General features: G+C 44.9%; 1 protein-coding gene across 2 annotated transcripts in view; it reads right to left on the reverse strand.

Moving 5' to 3' along the window:
• SOX5 (SRY-box transcription factor 5) overlaps positions 1-27973 on the reverse strand; it is a 609684-nt gene that overhangs the window by 270914 nt on the left and 310797 nt on the right. For both annotated transcript variants that reach the window (XM_054988760.1, XM_054988759.1), the window contains exon 4: positions 12925-13011. In XM_054988760.1, the coding sequence (XP_054844735.1) occupies positions 12925-13011 (87 nt within the window). The remainder of the gene's footprint in view (positions 1-12924; positions 13012-27973) is intronic.

Consider the following 27973-nt stretch of genomic DNA (forward strand, 5'->3'; position numbering starts at 1 on the left):
CCATAGCGTCCCACATCCATCTGTCATCCTAGTCCTACTGCACTGTTCATCAGAGGTCTTTGCTGGGCTATAACCGAAGTTAATAAATACTAAGCCTTTTTGATTTCTGCAAGAGTGTTAAGTATGGCTTACAGGGAGGGCAAGGATATGTTTGCCCCCCTCCCAAATCGTAATTTCAATGTTCTGCATCAGGTAATCTACAGTTACAATAACAGACACCCCCTCTCCAAAAAGAACTATTTCTATGGACAGCCTTGGTGTTAAAATAATGTTCCCTTCCTTTTATTTACTTGTTCATTTAAAACATTTATATGCCATCTTTCCACCCAAAGAGGAAGGTAAACATCAGACATTAAAGAACGTTTTAAAAGAGGAAAATGACATTTAAAGTGCATATATAAATACAATAAGAAAACACAGACATACAAAGAGACAAACGCACAACCAGGGAGAAGGGCCAATATGAGTTTATATCCTGCTGTAGTTCCTTGCACTCAATGTGACAACAGGTTGCAGGACATAAAACTTGAGTCCATTAATTTAAAACAAACAGGCACAGATTCTTATCCCTTTCCCACTGCATCTGGATTTTAAAAATGTGTACCCTTATTGCGGTTACTTCCCCCTTGCCCATCACATTGTCCTCTCATCCAAGGGAAACATCAGGCCAACCTTTTCTTAGATACAGCAATATTACAGCATCAGCAGCAAGCACTTAACATTGGTTAGATTGTGTTCTTCCATAAAAATAACATTAATCAGCTACTTTGTATATATACAAGGGTGGGGGGAAACAATTCAACCTGCCTCTGAGTCACTTCTCTGTCAGAGTAATGAACTAAATGGCGTTTGAATTGTTATTGTCTATCTTTCAGAGGAACATCAGATAATACAATGCGTCATTATAAACCGAGACAGACGCGTTAACATTGTATTACAGTCATGACATAAAAGATAGTGTTTTTAAAGAGAAGTGCATTCAGAGCTTGTTTGTTGTTTTTTTTAAAAAAAGAAAAAACCTAAATAACTTTTCCAAGGTATCTTTACTCAAATATTCAATACAACTTGAACTAGTCGCATTTGTAAAAAGCGCTGCGTGATTCATTTCTGTCTAGTTCCTCTGCAGTGGTCTGTTCGAGGTCCATGCCAAATATTTTCGAATTTCAATATTTCGTTGGAAAGTATCACGCATGGCACAGCCAAATCATCAGGAGAAGGGGGCAAAAATGCCCTGCAAAAAAAAAATTCATGTGCTTCTCTGCTTATAGCAGTTGTCTTCAACCATTCCACACCTGGCAGCCAATCAGCGGCATGCAAATGACCTCAGAGTCATGTGACAGAAAGAGGGAGGGGCCACGTTTATGACCTCCCCAATGTCTTTTTGTGAATGGTTAACTATGCATGTATTTACAGTATCTGAAGAAGTGAGCTGTGACTCATGAAAGCTTATGCCGTACCACAAATTTGGTTATAGGAGCTACTGGTCTCTTGCACTTTTCTACTGCTACAGACAGACTATCATTTCTACCCACCTTCACAGGCCTCCCTGCCAGCCTCTTGTCTGGGGGGGGGGGCATTGTGACCCCCTCCGAGCTTTCCATCAGACTGATTGCTCGCTCTACCTCCCACCCCTTGAAATTTAATGAGGCAGGACATATTTTGGGGACCACCACCTGAGCTTTATTGTTGTATGAACTGAGTTTTATCATTGTATGAACTGTTTTATGTATGTTTTAATGTGTTTTAACCTGGTTGTTACTTTGCTCTGAGCCCACTATGGGGAGACCAGACAGAAAATAGAATACACGAAATGAATGAAAGGAATGTTTTAATGTATTATATTTCAGGGCCGATTCCAGACGGCTCTCCCCATCGCGAAACGTCGCGTGTTGTCGCGCGTCGTCGCGCAAAAAAAAGCGAAATATTGCGTTTTCTCGCACGAGTTTTGTGCGATGTCGCGCAAAACTCGCACGAGAAAATGCGCTATTTCACGTTTTCTGCGCGACGACGCGCGATGACGTGCGATGTTTCGCGATGGGGAGGGCCGTCTGGAATCGGCCCAGGTATAATTTATGGTATTTCTAGAGCAATTTATTAAATGTATATCCTCCCTCCCTGGTTTATTATCTGCTCTTCTCAACTGTTTGGTTACCAAAACAGTGTCAAGGCCAGGGCTGAGGCAATCTGGGATAGAAAACATAAGCCAAGCAAGAGAGGGCGTACTGTAGTGATAAACAAGCAAAAGGTCAGAGCCATGGCTTGCTACCACTGAGGGCTTACCCCACTGTCTTATTGACACTCTGAACATCCATGCAAACAAAACCAGGAGCTAGGAATGCCAGCCCACGCCCTCCTTTCACCCTCGCCTAGCTGCAGTGGGGAAAAGGGGGGGAAGACAGGCTGAGGGCCACTGGAGCACAGACAAAATGGCGTGTGCACACATACTCTGGAGGCCCCAATGATGAACTTCTGGTTGAAAGCAGGAAGCTACGGGGTCTCAGCAGGGCCAAGTTGACCCCAAACATAGAGGTAATTTCCTGGAATTACATCTGCTCTCCAGGCCACAGAGATCAGTTCCCCTGGAGAATAAGGCTGCTCTGGAGGGTCGTCTCTGTAGCATTACACCCTGCTGAGGTCCTTCCCCTCCCATACTCCACCCTCTCCAGGCTCCACCCCCAAAGTCTCCAGGAATTTCCCCAGCTGGAGGTGGCAACCTTATTGTCTACACAGGAAAACCCAGTTGCAACAGACTGCTGCAGCACAACAGCCCCTTTCAGTTATGTTTTACCACAGATATGGAAGACCTCCCCACGCCCTGGCCTCCCCAGGCTCCTCCTCCAAAATCTCCTGGAATTTCACAACATGGAGCTGGCAACCCAAACGACCAGTGGTCTTCCATGGATGAGTAGGGATTCAAACTTGGGTCTCCCAGATCCAAGTCGTACATTCTAACTACTACACCCCAGTGGCTTTCAAGACACCCTATTAACTCCAGCTGATATCTTTACGCACCCCAAAAGTACCAAATGTCATTCCGCTTCACTTCCGGCTTCTCCAATATTTGCAGAACCCCTTCTTAAAAAGCAGGTTCCCTCATATGCCGTTGGAGCGGTCACCCTCAATCCTTCCGACGCTCGAGAAACCTTCTTCGAAGTCCATCTGCAGATGTCTGTTATGACCACCCATCCAAATATATCAAGAAGAAGCCAACAGAAACGAAACAGCACGGGTTGCAATAAACACTGAAAGTATCATAAGGAGTGAAAAATAGTCACAAGCATCTTACCTCCTTTGTTTAAGGTTCTGACTGTCCCTCCTCCTCTCTCCCCAATAAAAAAAAAACAAAACTATCATTAAATGAAAAACCAGTAGTTCTGCCACATCTGGCTAAAAAACAATCTGCATTAAAAAACCCAATTCAAATAAACATATACAACTAATAAGAGGACATGCTGATTTTGAACATCTCCTAGGGAATCTTTACTAGCCACAGGTTTTAAATCAATATTGGTCCTATGCAGGGCTTTTTTTCTGGGAAAAGAGGTGGTGGAACTCAGTGGGTTGCCAGCACAGGGGGCAACTCCTGGTGGAAGGTGGTGCCCCCAGTACCACATGTGCGCGTGCAAAGTGTGCACACGCTATCAGGACTGCACAATGACATCACTTTGGGTCAGCTGGAACAAGGAGGGAGTTTTTTAAAGTTTAAATCGCCCTTGGTAAAAATGATCACATTGCCGGTGGCCCCGCCCCCTGATCTCCGGAGGGGAGTTTAGATGCCAGCGACACGGAGGGCAATCTAAACTCCCTTCTGTCTGAAGATCAGGGGGCGGGGCCACCGGCCATGTGACCATTTTCAAGAGATGCCGGAACTCCGTTCCACTGCATTCCAGATGAAAAAAAGCCCTGGTCCTATGGAACAATCTCCTTTCTACTGCATCCTCCTCCAAAGCAAAACATGCACTGATATTTAGCGTTCTTGTCTCCCTTTTCCTGATTACAAGATCCAAAGTATCACCCAGTGGATTACCATTCATAACCCCCCCCCCCCACATGTCCCTCATCTCCAACTTGTCCAGCGTTACTTAAATGGAATTATCTGCTGCAATCCTCACGCAGTATCTGCCTAGCCCACTTATCTCAAGATTCTGTATGTCACCCAACAGATTAATGCATTTTAAGCCATACATTGAATCTCCATAACATATGTCTTTAATTCATGGGCTGTGATGAGCTATAGTATCACTGAATGGATTATTTCTCTTAATCCATTATTGGCAGTCATAAGAGCGTTCTCCGAACGGAACCCCTATGCCCCATCTTCATGACACATGCAAGCCGGGCTTTCGGTTTCATCAAACAGAGCCCTGCCATGTGTCAGACACAGTTTGCCATAAGTACCTGTTAGTGATGCTCTCTATGGTTCATGATACTGAGCCACGTCTTTCAAATAAACATCTATTTCAAGCTGATGAGGATTTAATAAACCAAGATTAGGCATGTTAGGGCCTACGATGTCTGCTTTCACTAGCATTCCTTGAAAGCCAGAATTACGATAGTGACATTATCCAAATGGAGAAAAGAAAAAAAGATTATAAAAGAGTGAACTGGATGACATGGTTTTTGTCCCAGTTGGCTGCTCGGTAGAAGCAAAGGTTCCTTTAGGAATGCATATCACACCACGTAGTAAATTGTAGTGGTTATGGTGTGAAGTATAGTGGTTATGGTGTGAAGTATAGTGGTTATGGTGTGAAGACGGGACTGGGGAGACTTGGATCCAGTACAATTGCTAGAAAAGCAAGCTAAGGTAGCTGCAAAAAAAATGCTTTCTACAAATTCAGTCTAGCCTGGAAGATGGCCCCCTATCTCATTCTCAACATGGCTGATTTAACCACCTGGATCCATGCCATGGAAACATCAAGATTTGACTACTGTAATGCACTGAACATACAGCAGTGGCACCAGAGCTTTTGGTGTCCACAGCCAGCCGGTGGGCCGGGCGCCTGCGCATGCACACACGCACCGGCCTGCGTGATGACATCACCTGTGACATTATCACGGGCACATGCGTGCCGCCGGCCCAATTGCTGCAGTGGGTGGCTGGGATGGCACGTGGGTGGCCTCCCAGCTCTCCCGATGGGTTGCCCTGTGCCGCCACAGACACCTGCCCATGGCGGGAGGGCTAGGAGGCTGCAGCTCCATGGCGCATGCGCTCCCGCCCCCCATGCCTCCTCCGGTGCCCCCTCTGACACCCCGCACCCTGAGGCCACTGCCTACCTGGCCTCAATGGGCACGCTGGCCCTGTGTACATAGATCTCCCCTCCCAAGATAACTCAGAGACTCCAACTGGTGCAGAATGCTGCTGCATGGTTATTAGAAGGAGCTTGGATGAACATGAATATTACTTCCATTCTGCAGTCCCTCCCTTGACTACCTATCTGTTACCAGCCTCAGTTCAAAGAAGGCGGCCACGTACAAAGCTCTTCACGGCCTTGGTCCAGCATATCTATGGAACCACCTCTCCCCAAAGCACTTTGAAAAAGAATAGGAAAAAAGATAGATTTTTTTTAAAAAAAAAAACACCCACCTTTTATTTCCTAATTACATTTCAATCACTTTTAACAGGAGGAGGAGATATTCAATATTCCATTTTGTCTCAATTGTGTCCCAGTTTGGAACCAATTTCCCTTACTCCATACAACACGAAGAGCCACCTCTGCCACATCTTCCATTTCTTGGTCATATAAGTGCGAGACAAAATGTTGGGAACCGGCTTTCATCACGAGAAATTATTACTTACTATTCACTGTCCAGAGACAGTATTGTGTAGTATTGCAATTATTAGAATCCTATGGTCCACTGATTTGTGTTAAATTCACACAGTGGAATACCTTAATGCACACATCATCCTATGTGGAGACTTCAACACAAGAATAGGGGCGGGCAATTCTGAGGCAATTCTGGGATCTCCAGCCACCACCTGGAGTTTGGCAACCTTAGGTCACAGTGAACAGGTATCAGCTGAAAGGGACCTGCATAACATTAAGTTGCGTGGCATTAAGCAAAAGAGTTAACTTGATCCATAACTAAAATGGAAACTCAGTAACAGAACTCTTCTCTCTGTGTGTGTTTTTTTACTTGCCATAAAACATAATTCATTTGTAAAGACAAAATATACAGGAAAGCCAAGGAAAGATTTAAAGACTGCAGGCAGGTAAGAGTCCATACCCTCAACACATCTTCCCTGGTCTCGCCATGGTATTCCTTTACAGATGTATCATGGGAACAGTGCCAAGCAATGTACGATATGCCACAGTTATTGGCATATAGAAACAAATTCAGACTTTCTCTTCCAGCAATTTTTGGCAGCATCCTCAAAACATATTTTTACAGAAATCCCATCATACGAATCATCACAGAAATGAGAAAACACACTAGACTCCTCAAGAGGGTGGAAACTTGAAACAATACAACTTGTCTTAGGAAGGAGAACAGCCATTAGCATGCTTACTGGTTGGATGTCAATATCCCCGTTTCCATTTTGCTTCTTCCCTTTGAAAAACACACCCCTTTTGGACCATTTTCTGTTACCTTCAGTCATTTTTTCTGCATAAAAGGTAAGATTTTTAATGTTTTTGCACCAATTGCACATTGTGTGTGTGTTATGTGCTGTCAAGTCGCCACCAACCTATGGCAACCCGATGAATGAAAGACCTCCAAAATGTCCTATCATTAACAGACTTGCTCAGATCCTGCAAACTGGAGGGTGTGGCTTCTTTTACTGAGTCAAATCATCTCGTTTTAGGTCTTCCTCTTTTCCTACTGCCTTCCATTTTTCCTAGCATTATTGATTTTTTCAAAGAATCTTGTCTTCTCATGATTTGACCAAAGTGCGATAGCCTTAACCTTGTCATTTAGTGCTGTAAAAATAGTGCAGAAGAATAAAAAAAAAAAAACAGTGACAAAAATGAGGTGGGCTGAATCCACTGACAAAAGGCAACATACAGAATCCAAAAAGATATGGAAATGGCTATATAAACTCAGGACTTTTTTTCAGCTGGAACGTAGTGGAACAGAGTTCTGGAACCTCTTGAAAATGGTCACATGGCTGGTGGCCCCGCCCCCTGATCGCCAGACAGAGGGGAGTTTAGATTGCCCTCTGCGCCGCTGGAGCGGCACAGAGGACAATCTAAACTCCCTTCCGTCCAGAGATCAGGAGGTGGGGCCACCAGCCATGTGACCATTTTCACTGAGGGTGATTCAAACTTTAAAAAACTCCCCCCTTGTTCCAGCTGACCCAAAGTGATGTCATTGTGAGGTCCTGGGAGCGTGCACACACTTTGCGCACACACATGTGGTGCCGGGTCACCACCTCCTGCCAAGAGTTGCCCCCTGTGATGGCAACCTACTGAGTTCCACCACCTCTTTTCCCAGAAAAAAGCCCTGTATAAACTCATCCTGATATTGTAGATATATACTTTAATACCCTGTTATCTGGGGCTTGAACTAGAAATCTCATAGTCTGAGGCTGGGACTCAGTGCAGTAACCTATCCAAGAGTGTGGCTGTATTTATAAGTAACAAATCACTATGATTTGTCATAATGGGAACAAGCCTTAGAATCACCGAATCATAGAGTTGGAAGGGGCCATACAGACCATTTAGTCCAACCCCCAGCCCAGTGCAGGATCAGCCTAAAGCATCTCTGACAAGCCTTGGAAATTCTTGAGCTGGAATGTTTCCCCCCCCTCTCCTCCCAACTATCCCAACTAACCCTAACTTGTCCTCTTGTCTGAGAAACCAAGATTAAACCACGTGGGACCCTGGTTTATAGCAACAATGTGGATGAAAAAGAAAGCTATCGTTAGCTGTGAACACATTAAATATTGGAATCATACACAAGAAGAAGAGGAATGCAAGAGCCTTGTAACTTGCAAAGCTCGTTCCAGTAATGTCAAATCATTATTCATTATCCCATCTCGACACAGCCTGGGCCCACAACATTTGTCCCTGTGGGGTTGCTGGCTCTGGGTGAGATTTTCCTGAGGTGCTAATTTTCAGGCGTTTCCCCTCTGCCATTGAGCTACAACTTCAACCCACACACATGCTCAGACATGAATGCCTGTGTGGAAAAGGCACATCTAGACACTGAGCAAAACCAGCAGAGACTGGGAAAGACTCGGTGGGCAGGGGATCCCACCCCACCTTTGAATTCTACAGAGCAAAGTTTGAATCTCCTCCAGTGGAAGACCCAGTTAAGTTTGAGGAAGACTTCAAACCTTTTCTCAGTGGAGTGGTAGGATGGGGTAGGATCCACCTCAGCTAACAGAGGAGAAAAACCGGCTGGTGTGGCAGATTCTAGGACTTGGACAGACATTTTTAGAAGTGCTTCATCAAGCATAGCATGGGCCGTTTCCACACGGCTTACCTTGTTCCAGAAAACAGCGAAATCTCACACGAAATCACGTGAGAAGACACTGTTATTGTGTGAAATCGCACAAGAAGATGCAATAACAGCATCTTCTCGCAAGATTTCGTGTGAGATTTCGCTGTTTTCTGGAACAAGGTAAGCCGTGTGGAAACGGCCCTGGAGTTCTTTGGCAAATCCAGAAATGCATTGCTTACAGTGCAAGTTGGCTTGGGCACATCTGTCTGCAGATGTGTCCACATTCAGGGACTGGCATCTTTTCTCTGCATCTGTCCACCTGCATTTCTTTGCCTGGTATGTACATGCAACAAAAAGGACCAGACACAAGAGATCTCAGCTGAAGGACAAGAACGGGAAGGCATTCCCTGTGGTGGAGAGACTTCTCCCACCCTGTTCTTTCCCCAGCAACAGCATCGGATGTAGCACAGAAGAGAGATGTACTTCTTTTCTCAGCACAACTGAGCCTCCATTGACAAGACCCTGGGGGCTGAGAGACCCCCTCCCCAAGACTTCTTGCTATGCACAGTACTTGGCCCTACCACCATAGGGAAGACTTGCATGATGTGTGTTCTTATGGAGCCTCTTCTGTTGGAAGGTTGTCTACATATGTGGGAGAAGGAGAATAAAAGAAGAGGGGCAATGAGTGGAGCCCCTTCTTGGCTTACAAGGAGATGAGAAAGGGTGAAGCCTTAGATAGCTGGAGACCCCAAGCTCGAGCCTCTTTTCTCTGTTCGTCTCTCTCCCCCTATACTGTTTTTATTTATTTGCTTCCTTCATTTACCCCACCTTTCTCCCCAAATGGCTCAATTCATTCTCTTCACCTCCATTTTATCCTCATAACTTCAGCTTAGGCTGAGAAAGTGAGACTGGCCCTAGATCACCCTCTGAAAGAGAGGGGATTCAAACCTGGATCTCCCTGAGCCTAGCCTGACACTAACCACTACACCACGTTGGCTCTCTTGGAAGAAGGTTAGGATGCAGGTGTGAGAATTGGGAACAAGAATTGTCTGTGGGGAAATACATACACGCACATGCATACACACCCATCCATACGCAAGACATTTGAACTCTAGCATGCGCATGTTCCAACACAAAGCCACGGCAATGCCCAAGGTGTCCACTGCCTATTTTTTCAAAGCTGCTGGTGCCAAGACAAATACATAAAGGAATTAATTAAAACTTTAGAGCTAGAAGGCTCTTAACAACCTCGTATTCATGGAGAAGGAATGAAGCACAATTTCTTTCCAGTCCATGTGCAAGTGTGTGTGATCACGGCACACACCTTTCGTGTTGTTTCAACAAATACAGCTGCAAACGAAGGCTTGACATCTTGTGTGCTGCTCCCCTGTGCCGGGGGTTGGCACCGTTGCCCTATGGGAAGGCCAGGAATATTCAGCAGCGAACAACTTAAAAGAAACACTAGGAGACAGTGTAGTGTAGTGGTTAGAGTGTTGGACTAGGATCAGGAGAACCCAGGTTCAAATCCCTAAGTTGGAAGATTGCTGGGTGACCTTCCTCAGTCATTCTTTCTCAATCTAATTTATCACACAGGGTTGATACGAGAATAGAACAATAAAGGGAAAAGGGGTGTGTCTCTCTCAGGACTTCTTGGAAGAAAGGCTGGAAGAAAAAAATATACTAGATAGAAACACAATTCATTTAGCCCCATCTGGAAGTCTACATTCGACTGGTCTCTTCCTTTCCTTCTTGCCACCTGCAACAACTAATAACTTCAGCTGGCATAGACGTCCCTTGGAAAGAAATTACTTGAAGCGCATAAATAAGCTCACTTGGCCTTGATGTTCAGTATGAATACAGGCTGTGAAAGTTGGGACGCGCATTCCTTCTGACTTTTTGTGTTTTAAGCAGGAGGTGTCAGAAAAGCTTCCCCAGGCTACCAGTGAACCTGATTCAAACATGTCCCATCACCATGCCACTCAACTCCAATTTTCCCACAGATTTGGGCCTCTTTTTCCACAAAGGACTCGTGACTGTATTTTAAAAGATGAGTCTCAAACTCAAAACGAGAGTTTAAAGGAAACCAAGCTGTGTCGCGGTTCCTTTCTTTGAGGCTCTGCTTTTCCTTTCCTGTTCTCCCCCAGGCAAGGCCAAAAGGGGGGATGATTTTCTTTTGTGGAAGCGGCTCACAGCTGCCACCACCCTCCACTTCTACTTCTAAAAAGGCGAAAAACCAGAAAAAGAGAAAAGAAATTGCCCTCCCAAGGTATGAGCTCACAGCAACAGATACAACCTTCTCTACAGCAACAGATACAACCTGCTTACCAACAGCCAGCACCCCTCCACACACACCGCTCTCTCTCTTTTTTTTAAAAAAAACACTCTCAGCACCTGAACTCAAAGAACAAGTGTGTCACTTGAAATGTGCATCTTGCATAACACACACTGGGTCTCATTTGATGTGATCAGTGAAGCCACCGACACTCTAGTCTCAGCAAAGGTGCCATATTTAGGAAAACGAAAAACCAAATAGCTAGACAAATGAAAACGAAAACTGGTAACATGATATTTGTAAAGTCACTTAAATACACAAGACCCTGAGGAGTTAGCCGTGTTAGTCTGTAGTTGCAAAATAGTAAAGAGTCCAGTAGCACCTTTAAGACTAACCAACTTTACTGTAGCATAAGCTTTCAAGAACCACAGCTCTCTTTGTCAGATGCATTGCAAAGGATCATATAAGTAGGTCCAAGACTGAAACCAGTAAGGAGGGCTCATTTTGAGGAGGAATGCACAGGAATGCAGTTCCGGCAGTTCCCCAAAGAGGTCACATGTCAGGTGACCCTGCCCACCTGACTGTCGGCCATTTTGGGACTGTTTCGTCCTGGATTGGGGCCAAAACAACTCGGATTGGGCCTCTGACGGGTGGTAGATCACTCTCCCACTCAGCAGCGGCCTGATCCTGACCATTTGGGGCCCCTTTTCGGCCATTTTCAGCCCCTTTTTACCATTTTGGGCGCAATTTCGGTCCTGAATGGCCAGGATTGGGTCCAAAACAGTCAGGACAGGTGATGTCAGGGGGTGTGGCATATGCAAATCAGTTCTGCTAATGGCACATTTCCAGTGATGTGGTATATGCTAATGAGTTATGCTAATGAGCTATGCTAATGAGTTCTTCCAGCTCTTTTTCTATGAAATGACCCCTGCCAGTAAGGATCTCAGTAAGCAGAGGCTGGGCAAGACATTCCTCTACCTGAGACTACCGCCAGGTAGACAAACCAACACTTTGACGTGGATCAAAGGAGTTTCATATATATATTCCCAGATAAAAAAAGTATTTCAAAACGGCTTAGAATTGCACATGTAATAACTAATCACATGGGACACTTCTAACCAAAGTCCTCTTAAAAGCTGATGTTCAGAACTGTGATTGCTAAATTCATTTCAAAATTAAACCCTGATCTGAACTAAGATCCATGACTGCTCAGAAGTACACATGAAGCTCCTACAAAGGGGAACTTCCCCATTTGCTTCAGTAGAAAGGACATATTGCGGACCAAGACACCGGAAAAGGTCAGGCAAGGTCATCCAGGAGAAAGAGGGTGAGAGATTCTAGATTATATAGAATGCCTGTTCTGGAACCCTGAACTGGCAACCTTCAAGGAACTGGAGAAAGGTGGTGATGGAGGAATTGGGAAGAAAAGAAAGACCTTCTTCTAACCCATGAGTTTACTGGTTGGCTTGCTGCCCGGCACTGTCGGTCAATGCCAACTGCTAAATGCTGTCCAGCGCCGGCTACCACAAAGTGAGGAAGAAGAAAGAGACTCCCCATTCCTGAGTTTTTGAGGTGAGAAAAGCTGAACTATTTTCCTATTTAGGGACAAATTACTTGGTCATCCAGAACTCAGCTCTGATTTCAGCCCAGGAGGACACACCCATCACTGCTGTTTACAAGAGCCTTCGTTACGTTCCACTCGAACAGTTGTTAATAAACTAAACGTTACAACGCCACCACCAGTCTTCCTTATTGCCCCATCCAGAGGAACTGAAAGCTCCTAGAGCTGTCCCTGCCCCGGATCTTCTTTGCTGCTCATGGAACTATGGAGAACATCTTCTCAGTAACCCCATTCTCATAAAGGGCAGGCATGGAGCGACCACTATGGGGTCCAATTATAAGATGCCTCTAATGGCTTCTGTACATGGTGGACTGTGACTTCTACATGTTGCCAACATTCTCGTCCATTTCATTATTAGCATCCCACTCTCTCCCACATCCGCTGAAGATATCTTGGGGACCAGGGCCTTGAAGAAGGTCAAACAATGGACGTTGATGGTGAAATAAAGATGGCTCTGGATGCAGCTGGCAGCCCCTCCCTGCAAGTCATAGCCCATTCTCAAAGGAAAGACTGGCCCCAAAGCCATCATTCAGTTGTCTGGCAAAGAATTGCAAAATCGGAAAGAGTAGGAAGACTACGTTAGTGCTAATTGAAATCATATATATTGCATTTGCTGCCAAATCCCTTCAATTGAAAGAAACAAGGTTACCTTTTATTTCTCCAAAGTTCCCTGATCCCATGGCAAGAAGCTTGTCTTTCCAATCTTTTGATAGTAGCTTTTCAATACTAGGGGTTTCTGAATGAAGGAGAAAAGAGAGAAGGGAAAAAAAACGGTAAGTGAATCAACATGACTGACTGAACAATAGAACTCATTAAAAGTCTATCTGCTAAAAATAAGGCCTACCCTATCCTGGACCCTAGTTCATAATGACTTCATCAGCAAACTGATAAGAGGGGAGCAAGGGGAGGGGGAAAAAGAATCTGTTTTGTCACCTGCTGTTTCAAAATCATTAGCTTTTTCCTCTTGCGGAACAAAGCCATTCCCCGTGACAATGGGCACATAGAAACCTGTCGTTCATTGTTTTTCAATTTAGAGAACAAGTTGCTGCTTATAATGGAAGCTTGTCAATTTCAGGGTGTTAGTCTGCAGTCAAAAAAAATATAATTATGTTGATAAAAATGCAGAGTGGGAGAAAAAAAAAATAAAAGGCAAAGAATTAGCGCCTAAATCTGCTACATGTAATTATATCCCTCGGTGTGTTTACAATTACATCCACTTTACAATGTGTTTAAACATAGTCTGGTGGCGAGCACGCTGGGGTGAGTCCCCCCAGCCCCCCCCCCAGTAACACACACATCAGAAACAAAAAAAAATAAAAAAAATATTATTAAAGTTCAGGATGGAAAACAGTTTGCAAATATTACGAAATCTAGAGACTGGGACGACGGGGGAGCCCTACCTCATACTGAAACACAGAAAAACAACAACATTGGATAGCCAACCAATCCAACAAATGCGTCTCTGCAGGGGCCAGCTAGATGCCTTGGAGAATTGCACATGCAATGGGACCCATCGATCGTATGTATATCACTAGCTTTAAATATATACATTCAGTATTTACAGGGGAGGGGGGAACCAAGGGCGTGGACGGGGTTCAATATTTGTAACTCTTACGTTCTGACCTTGGTTTTTCTTATGTGCTGGGTAGAGTTTTTAATGCAGAAGTAAATACAAACGTTAATACAGCACCAGAGAACGTTAACCTCAGTTGCAAACATTGAGAAGGGTGCGCAATTACAATAGCTTTCAATCCCGCGATTAGCACTGCATTCAGTTCGAAAATGGAGTGTACTAAAAGATAAGTGCTCCAGTGTGTTCCATCTAAATAACAATGCCCACACTTACTATCTCCATCTAAGACATACAACTGCTATTCTCCGCAGTTGGGCTGCTGTGTGTTTGCGCTGGCATTTGTTTACCCCCTACTAGGAACTGAAAGAGAGTACATGTTAACTTTTCAAAGGGACCGTCTGGCCTAGAGACCATACAATTATGAGCAACTGGTTAATTTCCTCCACTGAAATAAAAAGGCATTACAAGGAACCTTCATTATCGTGCTTGGCTAATTTTGCAGGAGTTTTTAACGTGGTTCTCCCTCCCCCATCAGTTAAGTGCTCTCAGAAATCAGGGGCACAATGAGTCTTTGATGTAGAGCAGATGTGGTCCCTGAAGCTGATGAGTTTCCTTTCCTATACTGCCTACAACAACAGGTGTTCCTAAAATGGTCAGGTGACAGAGCGAACCTGTGAAGTCTATGACTGAGAGCTAAGCTACAAGAGACGTATTATACGAGGAGGAGCATGTGAACGGAGTCGCAATGTTAGCCGGGAAGCTGAGTTTTAAAAGAAAACGGAAGGCTTTGTCAATTTCCCCTCTCTACAGAGCCAGGGGGATCCCTGCTCAGAGGGTTTGTTTATTTCCTCTTTGCCTCTTAGAAGGGGAGGTGAAACTGACAAAGCCTTTGGGAGGCAAAGAGGAAATTAACAAACATCGCCCTGGCTCTGTAGAGAGGAGAAATTGACAAAGCCTTCCGATCTCTTTTAAAACTCAGCTTCCCAGGTAACATTGCGATTCCTTTCATGTGCACGTCATCATGTAATTCATCTCTTGTAGCTTAACTCTGAGTCAGACTAGCCCATACTGTCTATTCTGAATGGAAGCAGCTTGACAGGCTGTTGCTTGCCCTGCAACCTCAACCGTAGATTCTAAGACGGACACCACAGTTTCGTTGAATTTGGAGAATAGTGAATACCAGAAGGCTGCAAACCAAGCATCCTTCTCCAATGGAGGATGGAATATCCTATTTCGGTATGGACTCTTCCTGCAAACACAAAGCTTTAGGGTTCTTTTGAAGCACCTCCTGCTTCACTGAGGTGGAGGAAAGTCAGAACTGGCTATTTGCTCTGGGGGAGAGATGTGTTGGAGGAGGAGGACATGGGTGCCAGGAAATTCACTGGTGGACACCACAGTGCCCATGACCACCACAGTGGACATAACTGTGCTAGGGACTGAATTTGGGGGCTTCTGTAGGCAAAGTATGTGGTCTGCTACTGCTCTCACCCCCACTTACATGAACTGCATTACCCTGGCAATTGTTTCTGTGGGAGAACTGTTCCCACAGTAAGCCAACTCCTTATTCCTAGACAGTCCAAGTTTTTTCCATGTAGATCTCCTAATCACTTGGCTAGGGGCTGGCTTCTTTTAAACCAGGCACTTTTTGTGATGGAAGGGTACACACATGCTCTTCCCTGGATGCACATAACAATGCACATGGTACATGCTCCATGTGTACATTGACACACACATATGTCCAGTTGGAGTAATTCCCCTCTTTTTTTGTATGTGACATTCAGTCACCATTAGGATCTCTACTTCAATTCAAGAAGCATGAATTCAAGTAGCATGATAAACCATGATGTGTTTAAACTGTTGTTTGTGCAAACTCTGATTAGTCTACCAGGTGTAGGTAAGAAATCCCAGTATATGCATAAATCCAAGTTGGTCTGCTTCCGGGGACTCTGCCACCACCCAGTAGGGAAGAAACTGTTCCTGTTCTGTTACCTGTGTCCAGGGAGTAGGGAAGGGCCAGTACTACATAAACAACATGCCACTATTAGTACAAGCTAAACTTAACAAACCAGAAACAAAACCAGTTTGAAATTTATATTGGTATCAACCAGGAAGATTTAGAACCAAAATAAACATTCACTTTTCTAAAAAGAGTTGGGCTCCCATTCCATACCAAAACAACACGGGGGGGGGGGGGTGTAATTTCCCTGTTTTGCTGCTTCATGCTCATAGAATATTACATGTGGAGCAGCAAATATGGAATAGTAACTCCTCCCAATACTGTTGTGGTACAGAAAATGACTGCTGCCCCCCGCCCCTTGGCTGCATTGTGAGCCCAAATGAGCTCAGCTTTATTTTTTAATAGCCATTCCCCGCAGCTGCTACATGGTTCTGGGGGACCTGAGTTGGATCTGGGAACATGCACTCAACTGTTTTAAAAGTGGACATATAGTTTGCCCCTTAGTAGTTGGACCATCTGCATTCAGATATCACAACTGATTGGAGTTTGATCAAACAATGATTTATAAACCACAGCTTACCATTTCTATATGCAAACTATTTCATTCATTCATTCAATTTTTATACCGTTTCTCTTCAGTTAAGATCTCAAAGTGGTTCACAACTATTACAAAAGTCAAAAACAATACAAAAATATAATATTCAACAAAATCATAATAAAAAGACAAATATTATTAATAATAATAATATAATAACGTTTGATTTATATACCGCCCTTCAGGACAACTTAATGCCCACTCAGAGTGGTTTACAAAGTATGTTATCATTATCCCCACAACAAAACACCCTGTGAGGTGGGTGGGGCTGAGAGAGCTCTGAGAGAGCTGTGAGTGACCCAAGGTCACCCAGCAGGCTTCAGGTGGAGAAGTGGGGAATCAAACCCCGCTCTCCAGATTAGAGTCCCATGTTCATAACCACTACACCAAACTGGCTCTAGTCCCAACCCAGCCAATAAAACCCTGCGAATAACAAAAAAAAATTCAGGTAGATAAAAAATACACGTGTGGAGGAAGGGCTGAATGCTTGCTCCTCCTTCATAGAATCTGAGAACTAGGCCAAAGAATCATATGAACAAGGCCATCATCTTCTTGTCTTTACAGAACATAACATTTCAGATGATTGACTGAGAATCACTGCTTGAAAACTAGGTGATGAAATCTCACTCACTTTCAATGGAAGCAATGCCAACTCAGTCCCACTAATCTGAATGGGTCATCTTCTGATGTAGCAAAGTACTTATTACGAGTAATGAATCTCAGCCGTAACAGCAAAGTGTGTCAGTTTTATGTAGATCAGAACTCATTGCAGATCTGTTTTTTCTATGCAAAGTCGCCATAGATCAAGCCAGTTGCTCCACTGAACCCAGTATAATTTATTCTGATGAGCAGCAACTTTCGGCCATTTCCACACTGCTTACTTTCCCTCGGAATGACCCGGAACATCGTGCAAAAAAATGCAGAAGATTGCATTTTCTCGCGTGAGATTTGCGCAATGTCGTGCAAATCTCGTGCAAGAAAACGTGATCTTCCGCGTTTTTTGTGCGGTGTTTCGGGTCGTTCCGAGGGAAGGTAAGCAGTGTGGAAACAGCCACAGAAGGGCCTTACACAGCACCTGCTACCTGAGAATACGGGTAACTGGAGACACTCCGGATTGAACCTAGAACTTCCTACACGGAATACATGGGATCTTCCACTGTTCTACGGCCCCACCTGCTGTTGTTATTTTGTTTGTTCATGTGCCCCTTTCAGTACTCATGAGTCTTGGATTTCTCCTTCATTTCCCCCCACTTGCTCTCAAGGCTAGGAAACTCAACTCTCCTAAAATGGCATTGTAAGGCAGATGACAATGGAGACCAAAGAGAGAGACAAAAGAGATAATCTAGCCATCATTTATTTTTCCCCTGGATTATTGAAATAATTCGTTCATATTGCAAAACTTTTGGCCAGGGTTTCTGAGAGCTGCAGTGCTTGGGGACTACAGGAACTAAATTGTTCTCTGTCTTCCTGCTTTTAACACTCCTTTAGAACAAGACAAAACTCTGCAGGGCTCAGATTGTCGCCAGGAATAAAGAGAACACTGAAGAAGTTTGAATTCCAGGTTCAGCACATGTTACAGTACATATGTATAAAATGGATCCGAACTGTTCAATCATAGGCTTTGTAGCTGGTTATGAAGAGCAGCCACCCCAGGGTTCATTTTGAGGGGGAACGCACAGGAATGCAGTTCCAGCAGTTCCCCAAAGAGGTCACATGTCAGGTGGCCCCACCCACCCGACTCTCGGCCATTATGGGCCCATTTTGGCCTGGATGGGGGCCGAAAGGGCCCGGATCAGGCTTCTGACAGGTGGTGGATCGCTCTCCCATTCATCAGCGGCCCGACCCTGACCATTTTGGGCCCCTTTTCAGCCATTTTCAGCCCCTTTTTGCCATTTTGGTCCCAATTTCGGTCCTGAATGGCCAGGATTGGGTCCAAAACAGCCAGAATAGGTGATGTCAGGTGGTGTGGCATATGCAAATCAGTTATACTAATGATACACTTCCTGTGATGGCAAGAGGCATGGTATATGCTAATGAGTTATGCTAATGAGTTCCTCCAGCTCTTTTTCTATGAAATGACCCCTGAGCAACCCCATCATTCTGGTGTATGCATATTTCACAGTTGGAATTTTCATTTAATGGGAAGTTCAAAACATAGCTGGCTATTGACACAACAGTCGATACTGTGGGGTTTTTTTTGATGACATAAAGAGTTAAAATATTATGAGTGCAGGTAATTCAAGACCACATAATGTTAACTAATGTAACAAGATGAATGCAACAAACATCGTGGTTGGTTCTAGACCAGCTATGCAGTATATTAGATGCTGCCCTGACCTGAATGTCCCAGGCTAGCCTGATCTCATCCCATCTTGGAAGTCCAACAGGATCAGCTGTGGTTAGTACTTGGAAGGGACACCATCAGGAAGTCCAGGGTTGCTACACAGAGGCAGGCAATGCCAAACCACCTCTGAATGTCTCTTGCCTTGAAAATCCTATGAGGTAGTCTAGGGCTGCCACATCCCCTGGTAGGGGTGGAGAATCCCCTGCTTCAGCCCTCTCCCCTGCCACAACTCACCTGGCCAGCAGGGGGATTGGGCTTCCTGGACACACTCCCAGGGCGGCCTGACGTCACTCCCAGGAGTGACATCAACACAAGAAGTCCAGAAGCACTCCCAGGCTTCACAGCAGGCTGATTTAGAGTCCAAATGGGGCCATTTGGGGCCCAAAGTAGCCCACTACAAAATGTGGGAGCACTCCCAAGCCCTGCACGGTGACATCACTTCCCAGAAGTGATGCTGTTGCACTGCCCTGGGAGCACATGCAAGCTTTACACGTGGACAAAGACAACAAGGAAGGTGATTCCCGAGTCCCTCCCTTTTTGCTGGGAAGGAAAGGGGACTTGGCAACCCTACTGTAGTCCTAAATCGACTGAGACTTGATGGCACTTCACATACACGCTTTAGATGCCTGTAAGGAGAATTTTGCTACAGTTGTCAGAATTTTGGAAGCAAGCTTCAAAAGTTTTAGAGCAACAATAGTAAACTCGACTTTATATTTTTGGTGAAGTATGGGTACAGATCTAGTTAAATGCATTTTGATATTTATGACTTAAACCTTCTGGACAAAAAGGAAGTGTGTATCTATTATGGAGACTTAGACAGAAAACTGAATATGGATGTGAGAGGATCCACACTGAAGTCTCTTACTGTGAAATTCACTAGGCAAACTGCCCATCTAACCTGATAAGAGGGCAGATGTCACAGTAACAGCCCTTTTAACCTCTTTGTACAGATAAGAGGTAGGGTTGTCAACTCCAGATTAGGAAACTCCCAAAGATTTGGGGGTGGAGCCTCAGGACTCCAGAGTTTGGGGTCTCAGCAATGTATAATGCCGTACAGTTCACCCTCCAAAACAGTCATTTTTTTTTCAATGGAATGGATCTCTGTAGTATGGAGATCAATTATAATTTTGAGAGATCACCAGGTTCCACCTGGAGGTTGGCAACCCTATGCAGAGGCATTCCTTTGTATTCTCCCACCATAGCCATAAATGACATGGCCCTTTCAGTAATGGCACCAAGGCTGTGGAACACCTCCCTGAAAAAGGCTCCTAATTCTCCCGCTGTCAATCTTGCAGAGGTAAGTAAAGACTATCTTGTTTCGGCAGACTTTAGGTCTTCTCTATGCTTGTACAATACGCGGTATGAAATTCATATTGTGGGTATGGCATTTTTCAATTACATTAATTTTTGGATACACTGGTTTCCACCCCTATTTTAATTGTGTTTGTGCTAATGATAGTTTAATTGTGTTTGTGCTAAGGAATAGTCCGCAGGGCGGGACGTGAAATTTTTAACAAGTTAATGTCCTGGCACTAAACCTATTTATGTGTGCACGAGTGTTCTGAGTGACTTTAATCTGAAATGTGAAATACTTTACACTTTGAGAGCATTAACTACAGTAATTATAACAGCAACATAAAAAAGGAGGCTCTGTGCTTCGACTTATTAGGCTGTCTCTCTTGTCCCTGTTAACATACAAAGCTGAGAAATTACACACAACAACATGAAAATGGAAATTTCCCAGCGTCTTGTGTTATGGAAATACAATGTTGTTATCAAGAGTTCATAATAAGATGATTTCTATCTGCTTCACTGACTATTACAAATACACCTGAGCTGTGCATTTTCCTAGTAAATAGTTTTAGAAAGATTTTTTTTTAAAGAAAAAGAAAAGAAAAAGAAAAAACCAACAAACTCGAATAGGTCATATAAACATTTTTTCTCTTCCCCCCAACCTTGCTGCTTTTTCTTTTTTAAAAAAATCCTTGAGTAGTAAGTAAACAGGCTAGAATACCATGGTATTTGCGGTAGAAGGCTGTCAGTCATTAAAAGCTAACAAACCTTTGCAAAGCAGGAATGCAGCAATAGAAATCCATTGTGAACTAACAATAGGCTACAGAACCTCCAGGCACCAAAAGCAGACCATTTTACTTCTAAGTCTATTGTTAGTGAAGTCCGTGACAAAGCTTTTCCCCTGCAGCTAGACAAAATATTCACCCTGGTGCTGCTTGTAAAGAACAGAAGACTTCTGTGTAACTTGCAGAGTTAAAGCTACAGTAGCTCAATTCCAGGACGGGAACAGGCTGGGAGTTTGGTGCTGCCTTTGAACGGATATGCTGGTTAGGGCAATGCACTGTCTTCACAACCGATGCACCCTGAACACAAACTAGTAATGAAGGTTGGCAGACTTCAGGTGGGGCCAGGCGATCCCCTGGAATTACAGGAAAGCTCCAGACTGCAGTGATCAGTTCTCCTATAGAAAATGGCAGTTTTAAAGGGTGGGCTCTAAGGTAGTATATCCCTCTTGAGCTCCCTACCCTTCCCAAACTCTGCCCTCTCCAGGCTCACCCCCAAATTTCCAGGAATTTCCCAACCCAGAGTTGGCAATCTCACAAGCAACTGCAGCTAATGTTGGATGAAGCTACTTGAGGAAATCAGTCCAAATCAAAATTATTCACTGAAGAACCAGGAAAATTAACATTCTGAACCACCTCAAGGACCTCCTCCTCCTCCTCCAATGCCAATCTATGGTTTACTTACACCATTTAAACCCCGTCTTTCGCCCAGAAGGGGACCCCAAATGGCTTATACCAATCTCATCTCCTCCATTTTACAAGAACCCTATCAGGTAGGTCAGGCTGACAGTGTGTGACTGACCCAAAGTCACCCAGCAAACTTCCATGGCAGAAGGGGGTTTTCCACCCAGGTCTCTCAGATCCTAGTCTGACACTCTGCTACTGCGCTGCTCTGCATGGGATCTCAGTTTCATCATCTACATATTACTTTTATCATCTATAGGGGTCCCAATTTCTTTCCCCGCCATCAGAGGGAGGTATCTGAGTACACCGGACAGAGCACTTTCAGGGGCAGCAGCAACACTCCAGAGAGCCACGTGGCCCTATCCTTTCCAAGGGCCAAACCAGATGAGACCATTTGAGTTTTGTGCATGGAGCTCTCAGATGCCCGCCTCCTTTTAAACAGGCAGTTGCCAGCTCCAAGTTGGGAAATTCCTGAAGATCTGAGGAGGAGCCTGGGAAGGGTAGAGTTTGGGGCAGGAGCTGAGTTGGGATATGATGTCATAGAGTGAAGCTGCCATTTTCTCCAACAGAAGTGATATCTGTTGTCTGAAGATCAGTTTTAATTCCAGGAGAAACCCAGGCTACGGTTGCCAGCTGATGATTGGCGCCAAGAAGATGGGGATAGGATATGGGGCTAATGCTTCGGGTTGTCGCTTCCAGGGAAAACAGGAAGTGATATTCCGTTGCTCTAGGAATCGCTGGAAACACTATGGTAAAAAGCTTAGTGCAACAAGAGCTTCATGGCTGAGTGGGAATTAGAGCCCCAACCCTCATGTGACACCCTAGTCCAAAGGTCCCCAGTCTTGTTGAGCCTGTGGGCACTTTTTTGAGAACAGGGAATGGATGGCACCACAAAATGACCACCATGGAGGGCTGGAGCCAATCAGAAAAGGACTGCCATGGGTCTCTGGGGCCTATAACAAAATGTCCAATTGTCGCAAGCTGCACATCCTCTTACAAAGCCAGTTGTTGCTAGCTTCTCCTGTGCCAGTGGGAAGAGCCAGAAATGGCTCTTTGCCTGGAGCAAACGGGCACCGGGAAATCCATCAGCAGGCATTATGGGGCCCACAGGGGTCTGGGTTGGAGGGGGAATCTTTAACAAGCCAGCTCTCACAGCACCACAGTGATTCCAACATGCCTAGAACTGTTCCTGATTGCAGTACGCACTGGTCAGCATTCTCCAGTACTTTTCATGTGCGTGTTTGTGTGTGTGTGTGTGGGGGGGGGATCTGAAGGGGAAAAAAAAGAAGTTTCACCGTCTTTACATTAAGATGTGAAATCTCCAATTATGGCTCTACCAAGGCATGCATTATTTGGACTAATCAGTAGCCTGTTCCCTCCTCAGCTTCCTCCAGGCCCAGTCATCCCCCCCTTCTCCTTCTCTCTCTCTGACAGCTGTCTCCCCATCATCCCAACAGGTGTTATTAGGCCCTGAACAAAGGCTAAGGCTTTTAAGCCACTGGCTGTTGACAAGTGAAAAGGAAACAACAAATGGCCCGGCACTGCTCTTCTCCCTGGGTCACTCAGCCAACGGTAATCGCTATTATTTTTATTTATTAGTTCTGCGGCACTGTCCACCAACCTGACTTCCCTCACCCGCCTCCCCTCCCTTCATTCCGTGACAGCCAGGAGCATTTTAACTTTTAATAAAAAGGGGGACAGTGGCGCTGAGCGCACACAGCCCCTGAGCCAGCTCTTTCCGTAAAGTGCCCAGCTAATGAATGTTGTCCATTTAGATCTGGATAATTTATGATGTCAGCAAAGAGTAGGTGGGGAGGGGGGGTGGAATCAGAATCTAGCCATTAGTTTGTGCGGGGAGCATTAACAGAACAGAGTGGGGTGGAGGGAGGGAGAGAAAGAAAACAGAGGAAGGAGGAGAAAAGGGGGGGGAGAGAAGAAGAAAAACGTTCTTATCAGATAATACAAGGTTTTGATAAAGAAGTTATTCCATCTGTCTTAAGGGAGACCTTCCGCAGCAGCCAGGGCAGGATTTGGAGGATTGTTCTGGGCCATAGAAACTCTAGCAGGATCATACTCTTTATTACAACCAGGGCTTTTTTTCTGGGAAAAGAGGTGGTGGAACTCATGACCACACAATGACATCACTTTGGGTCAGCTGGAACAAGGGGGGAGTTTTTTAACGTTTAAATTGCCCTCGGTGAAAATGGTCACATGACCGGTGGCCCCACCCCCTGATCTCCAGACAGAGGGGAGTTTAGATTGCCCTCCACGCCGCTTGGCGGCATGGAGGGCAATCTCAACTCCCTTCTGTCTGGAGATCAGGGGGCGGGGCTACCGGCCATGTGACCATTTTCAAGAGGTGTCGGAACTCCATTCCACTGCGTTCCAGCTGAAAAAAAACCCTGATTACAACTATAAAACATTCCAGGAACAGTAGACCTAAAATAAGCAGAGAGAGGGTTTACAGCCTCCAGGTGGTGGCTGAAGATCTCCCGGAATTACAACAGATCTCACAGCGACAGAGATCGGCTCTCCTGCCTCGGAAGGTGGACTCTATGGCATTAGACCCAGCTGAGGTCTCTCCCCTCCTCAAACCCTGCCCTCCCCCGCCCCCCCCCCCCGCCCCCCAAATCTCAAGAATATCCCAACCAGGAGCAGGCACCCCGATGTGTTTCATGTGCGTAATTGTTTCTTATCACAGGTTTGGGGCTTTCTTGGCCTCCCTGGGACATCAACAGTGCAATCCTAAGCAGAGTTGCATCAGTCTAAGCCCACTGGACTCTGAATAGCTCTGCTTAGGAGGATTGCACTGAAAGTAGCCTAGGAGCTGCTGCACTCTAGGGCTAACTCAAATGGCCGCAGTACGCACAGGCACTGAGTGTTGCAAGCCGAAGGGCAGGGCCGGTTGCAGAGGCCTCCCCCACCGGACCAGCAGATTCTGTCCCCACAGGAGGCTGACAAGGGGGGGGGAGCCCAGCGCTCTCAGCCTTGTCCATGCAGTGGTAGAAATTGCACACATACCACAGAGGCATGGAATAACAGGACTGTGAGGAAGCAGTTTCCATATGGCTCAATGCCTGCAGAAAAGAGCTCATATGATGCACGTGAGGAAAGGGGAAGAATGCTTCAAATTCTCATAAAACTAGCCGGTCCATGCAAACTTAAAGAGACCTGCTTTGACAAAAGAATTCCGCACGACGAAACTCAGAAAGCTACACACTGTACTTGATTATAGCTGTGCCCACTAGGGTTGCCAGCCTCCAGGTAATGGCTGGAGATCTCCTGGAATTTCAACTGGTCTCCAGGCCACAGAGATCAGTTCACCTGGAGAAAATGGCTACTTTTGGGGGTGGACTCAATGGAATTATGCCACGCCAAGGTCCTTTCCCTCCACAAACCCCACTTTCTCCAGGTTTCACCCCCCAGATCTCCAGGAATTTCCCATCTTGGAGCTGGCAACCCTAGTGCCCACTGGCAGTGCAAAGTCATCACATTATTGAAACAATGTAGGGTGCAGATGGGTTAATAAAACTGATTTTGAATATGTAAATATCTTTTAAAAGCCAAGAGCAGAAAGCAAAAGTCATCTTTGAGAAGTACGTACAAGGATGGAATCTTCTTCCGAGGCTTCTTGAAAATATGACAGAATGTTTTGCCACTGGAAGTGAGAATTAAACCACACATGCCTGATGCTAAACAACTCCACATCCTGAACTCCTCTTGCATAACATATGTGAAAACAAAATCACAATCTTTATTGTGCCAGATGCCGGAAGAGATGAACAATTAAAAAAAAAAAACATCTTCCATAAATCAGATCGAGTGAAGAGCAAGGTAGTTTCACAGTAAATCAGTTTTTTTTTAAAAAATGTAGATGGTATTTGCATGAAAGCATAATGTCAAATTAAGTAGAAATTATTAAAGCAAATGTCAGATTTGAATTTGCTTAGGCAGAAAAAAAAACTTGCAAGATTCGCTCGTGAGCTTCTCCACTAAAGTACAGCGTTCCATCTGCTTTGGCAACTCGCTCCGTTCGTTTGCGCTTGTCGCCATTCATGGAATATTCTAATACTTTTTTTTTTTTGGCTTGTGTTATTTCCGGTGTAGATAAGGAGTGAAAAGACAGTGGCTATTTCCCTTTGAGAGAGAGAACATGAGAAGTTAAGGAGGAGGCAGCAACGCTTACGGGGAGGGCAGGCTCTGAACACTTATAACAAGAGATCTTGAAGGAAATGAACAGAAATCATTAGGCATATCCTATGATACGCTTAAGATCTGGGCCACAAAGGGTAAGGGAGAGAAGACAGGCCAGATTTATAGGTTACACTTTCCTAGAACAGCCGTAACATCTTCCTCAAGACTTTTGGTGGCCCAGTTGTACTGAATTTCCTCAAGTTCCATTGACAATTCCTCAGATATTTGAGCTGAAATGGACCCCCCCCTCCCGCCCACACAAACATACACATAAACACATTTGCTCCAAATTTCACTTTACGTAAAACGTATGACAGAAATTCTTTTTGTGTTTTCTAGAATTTCTCAGAGAGATTTTTTGGGAGGTGGGACTCTAAATTTCTCACAATTTTTTTCTTGAGGCAAAGTTTCAAAACAGCTCCATTTTGATACAGCTCTCAATGTCATAATGGCTGCACCACAGACTTTTAAAAAATATTTACTGAAATATTTATAGGACAGCCTTCCAACAAAATCAAAAAGAGTCCAGTAGCACCTTTAAGACTAACCAACTTGCCTGTAGAATAAGCTTTTGAGAATCACAGTTCTCTTCGTCAGATGCGTGGACACATCTTCGTCTCATCTGACGAAGAGAACAGTGATTCTCGAAAGCTTATGCTACAGGCAAGTTGGTTAGTCTTAAATGTGCTACTGGACTCTTTTCGATTTTGCTACTACAGACTAACACGGCTAACTCCTATCTGGATCCTTCCAACAAAAGAGAGCTCCAAGTTTTCATCTTTAGAACAAGGCTACAAATTTCAGAATCAATGTAACTGATCTACAAATGAAAGTTTATAGCATTTTTAACATGGAGACACCAGCCTTGCAGAGGCCCTGATTTGAATCAGGCCTAGGGGTGCCAACTCTGAGTTGGGAGATTCCTGGATATTTTAAGGTATAGCTTGGGGAAGGCAGGATTTGGAAAGGGGAGTGAATTCTGCAGGGTAGAGTGCCATAGAGTCTACACTCCAAAGCAGCCATTTTCTTCGAGGGAATCAATAACTGTGGTCTGGAGATCAGTTGTGGCTGATTCCGCACATGTTGGATAATGCACTTCCAATCCTCTTTAGAGATCATTTGGAATGGATTTTTTTGTGTGCGGAACAAAAAATCCACCTCAAACTATTGATAAAGTGCATTGAAAGTGCATTATCCAACGTGTGTGGAATCAGCCTGTAATTCCAGGCTGCACCTGAAGGTTGGCACCTCTAATCAGAACTGTGATGTAAGAAGGTGAGAACAGAGTCTCCCCTCCACCCCCCCCCCATCCAGATTTCCTGCTTAAAACTGATGTGCCTGGGCTGTTGTCAGCCATGAAAGGGAGAAAAAAGATGAGCTTTATCCATCTTTTCTTCCCTTCCACTGCTTCTAATAGCATGATGAGGGAGTGGATTTTGATTGATGGACCTGAGTAGGGGGAAATGTTAATTCTAGGGATGCCCGACTCCAGGTGGTGGCTGGAAATCTCCCAGAATTACAACTGATCTCCAGATGTCAGAGAGCAGTTCCTCTGGATAAAATGGCTGCTTTGGACCGTGGACTGTATGGCATTTTACCCATCTGAGGTCCCTCCTCAGGCCCTACACCACAAATCTTTAGAAATTTCTCAACTTGGAGCCGGCAACCCTAATCAAGACCCTGTCTTCTGACATTGTAGTCCCTGTCTGAACTGGGGCTCAACGTGTCTATTTCAACTTTTTAAAAAATACAGTGATCTCCTTGGATCAACATCTCTATCAGCCCTTAGTCACAATCTTAACGTAAGCATGGATCTGCATAGTATACAGTGGAAAGAGAAACTGGGAGATCAAGAGGAGTAGGACTGCCAGCCACTTCCACAGGAGATGTCCTTCTCTTCCTCTCCCTGTTGCCGCTTGGTGGAGTGGCAGGGGGGGAAATACCCCAAATTCAGCATTGCACCAATACATATAGCTAATATATATATTGCTCTGTGACTTTACCATAGAGTTTTGACAAATCCTAGAGCACCCTGTTCAGTGCGGTGCCATCACAGCTGATTATTCTGTGGAAATGATGTCATGCTATTGCTGCAATGTAATTCCCCCATCCCTGCCCCTCTACTTCTCCCGCTGGTTGCCAGCTAATGGCTGGCAATGCTACTGTGTAGCCATCACCAAACCCATATCATCCTCCCCCCAACACGAACTTCAATTGCTGCTTGATAGCATTCAAAATGGAGTAAAAATGGCTGACAAATGGTGCCTTTTTCAACA

Source organism: Eublepharis macularius, chromosome 9 (assembly GCF_028583425.1).
Source record: "Eublepharis macularius isolate TG4126 chromosome 9, MPM_Emac_v1.0, whole genome shotgun sequence".
Classification (NCBI taxonomy): Eukaryota; Metazoa; Chordata; class Lepidosauria; order Squamata; family Eublepharidae; genus Eublepharis; species Eublepharis macularius.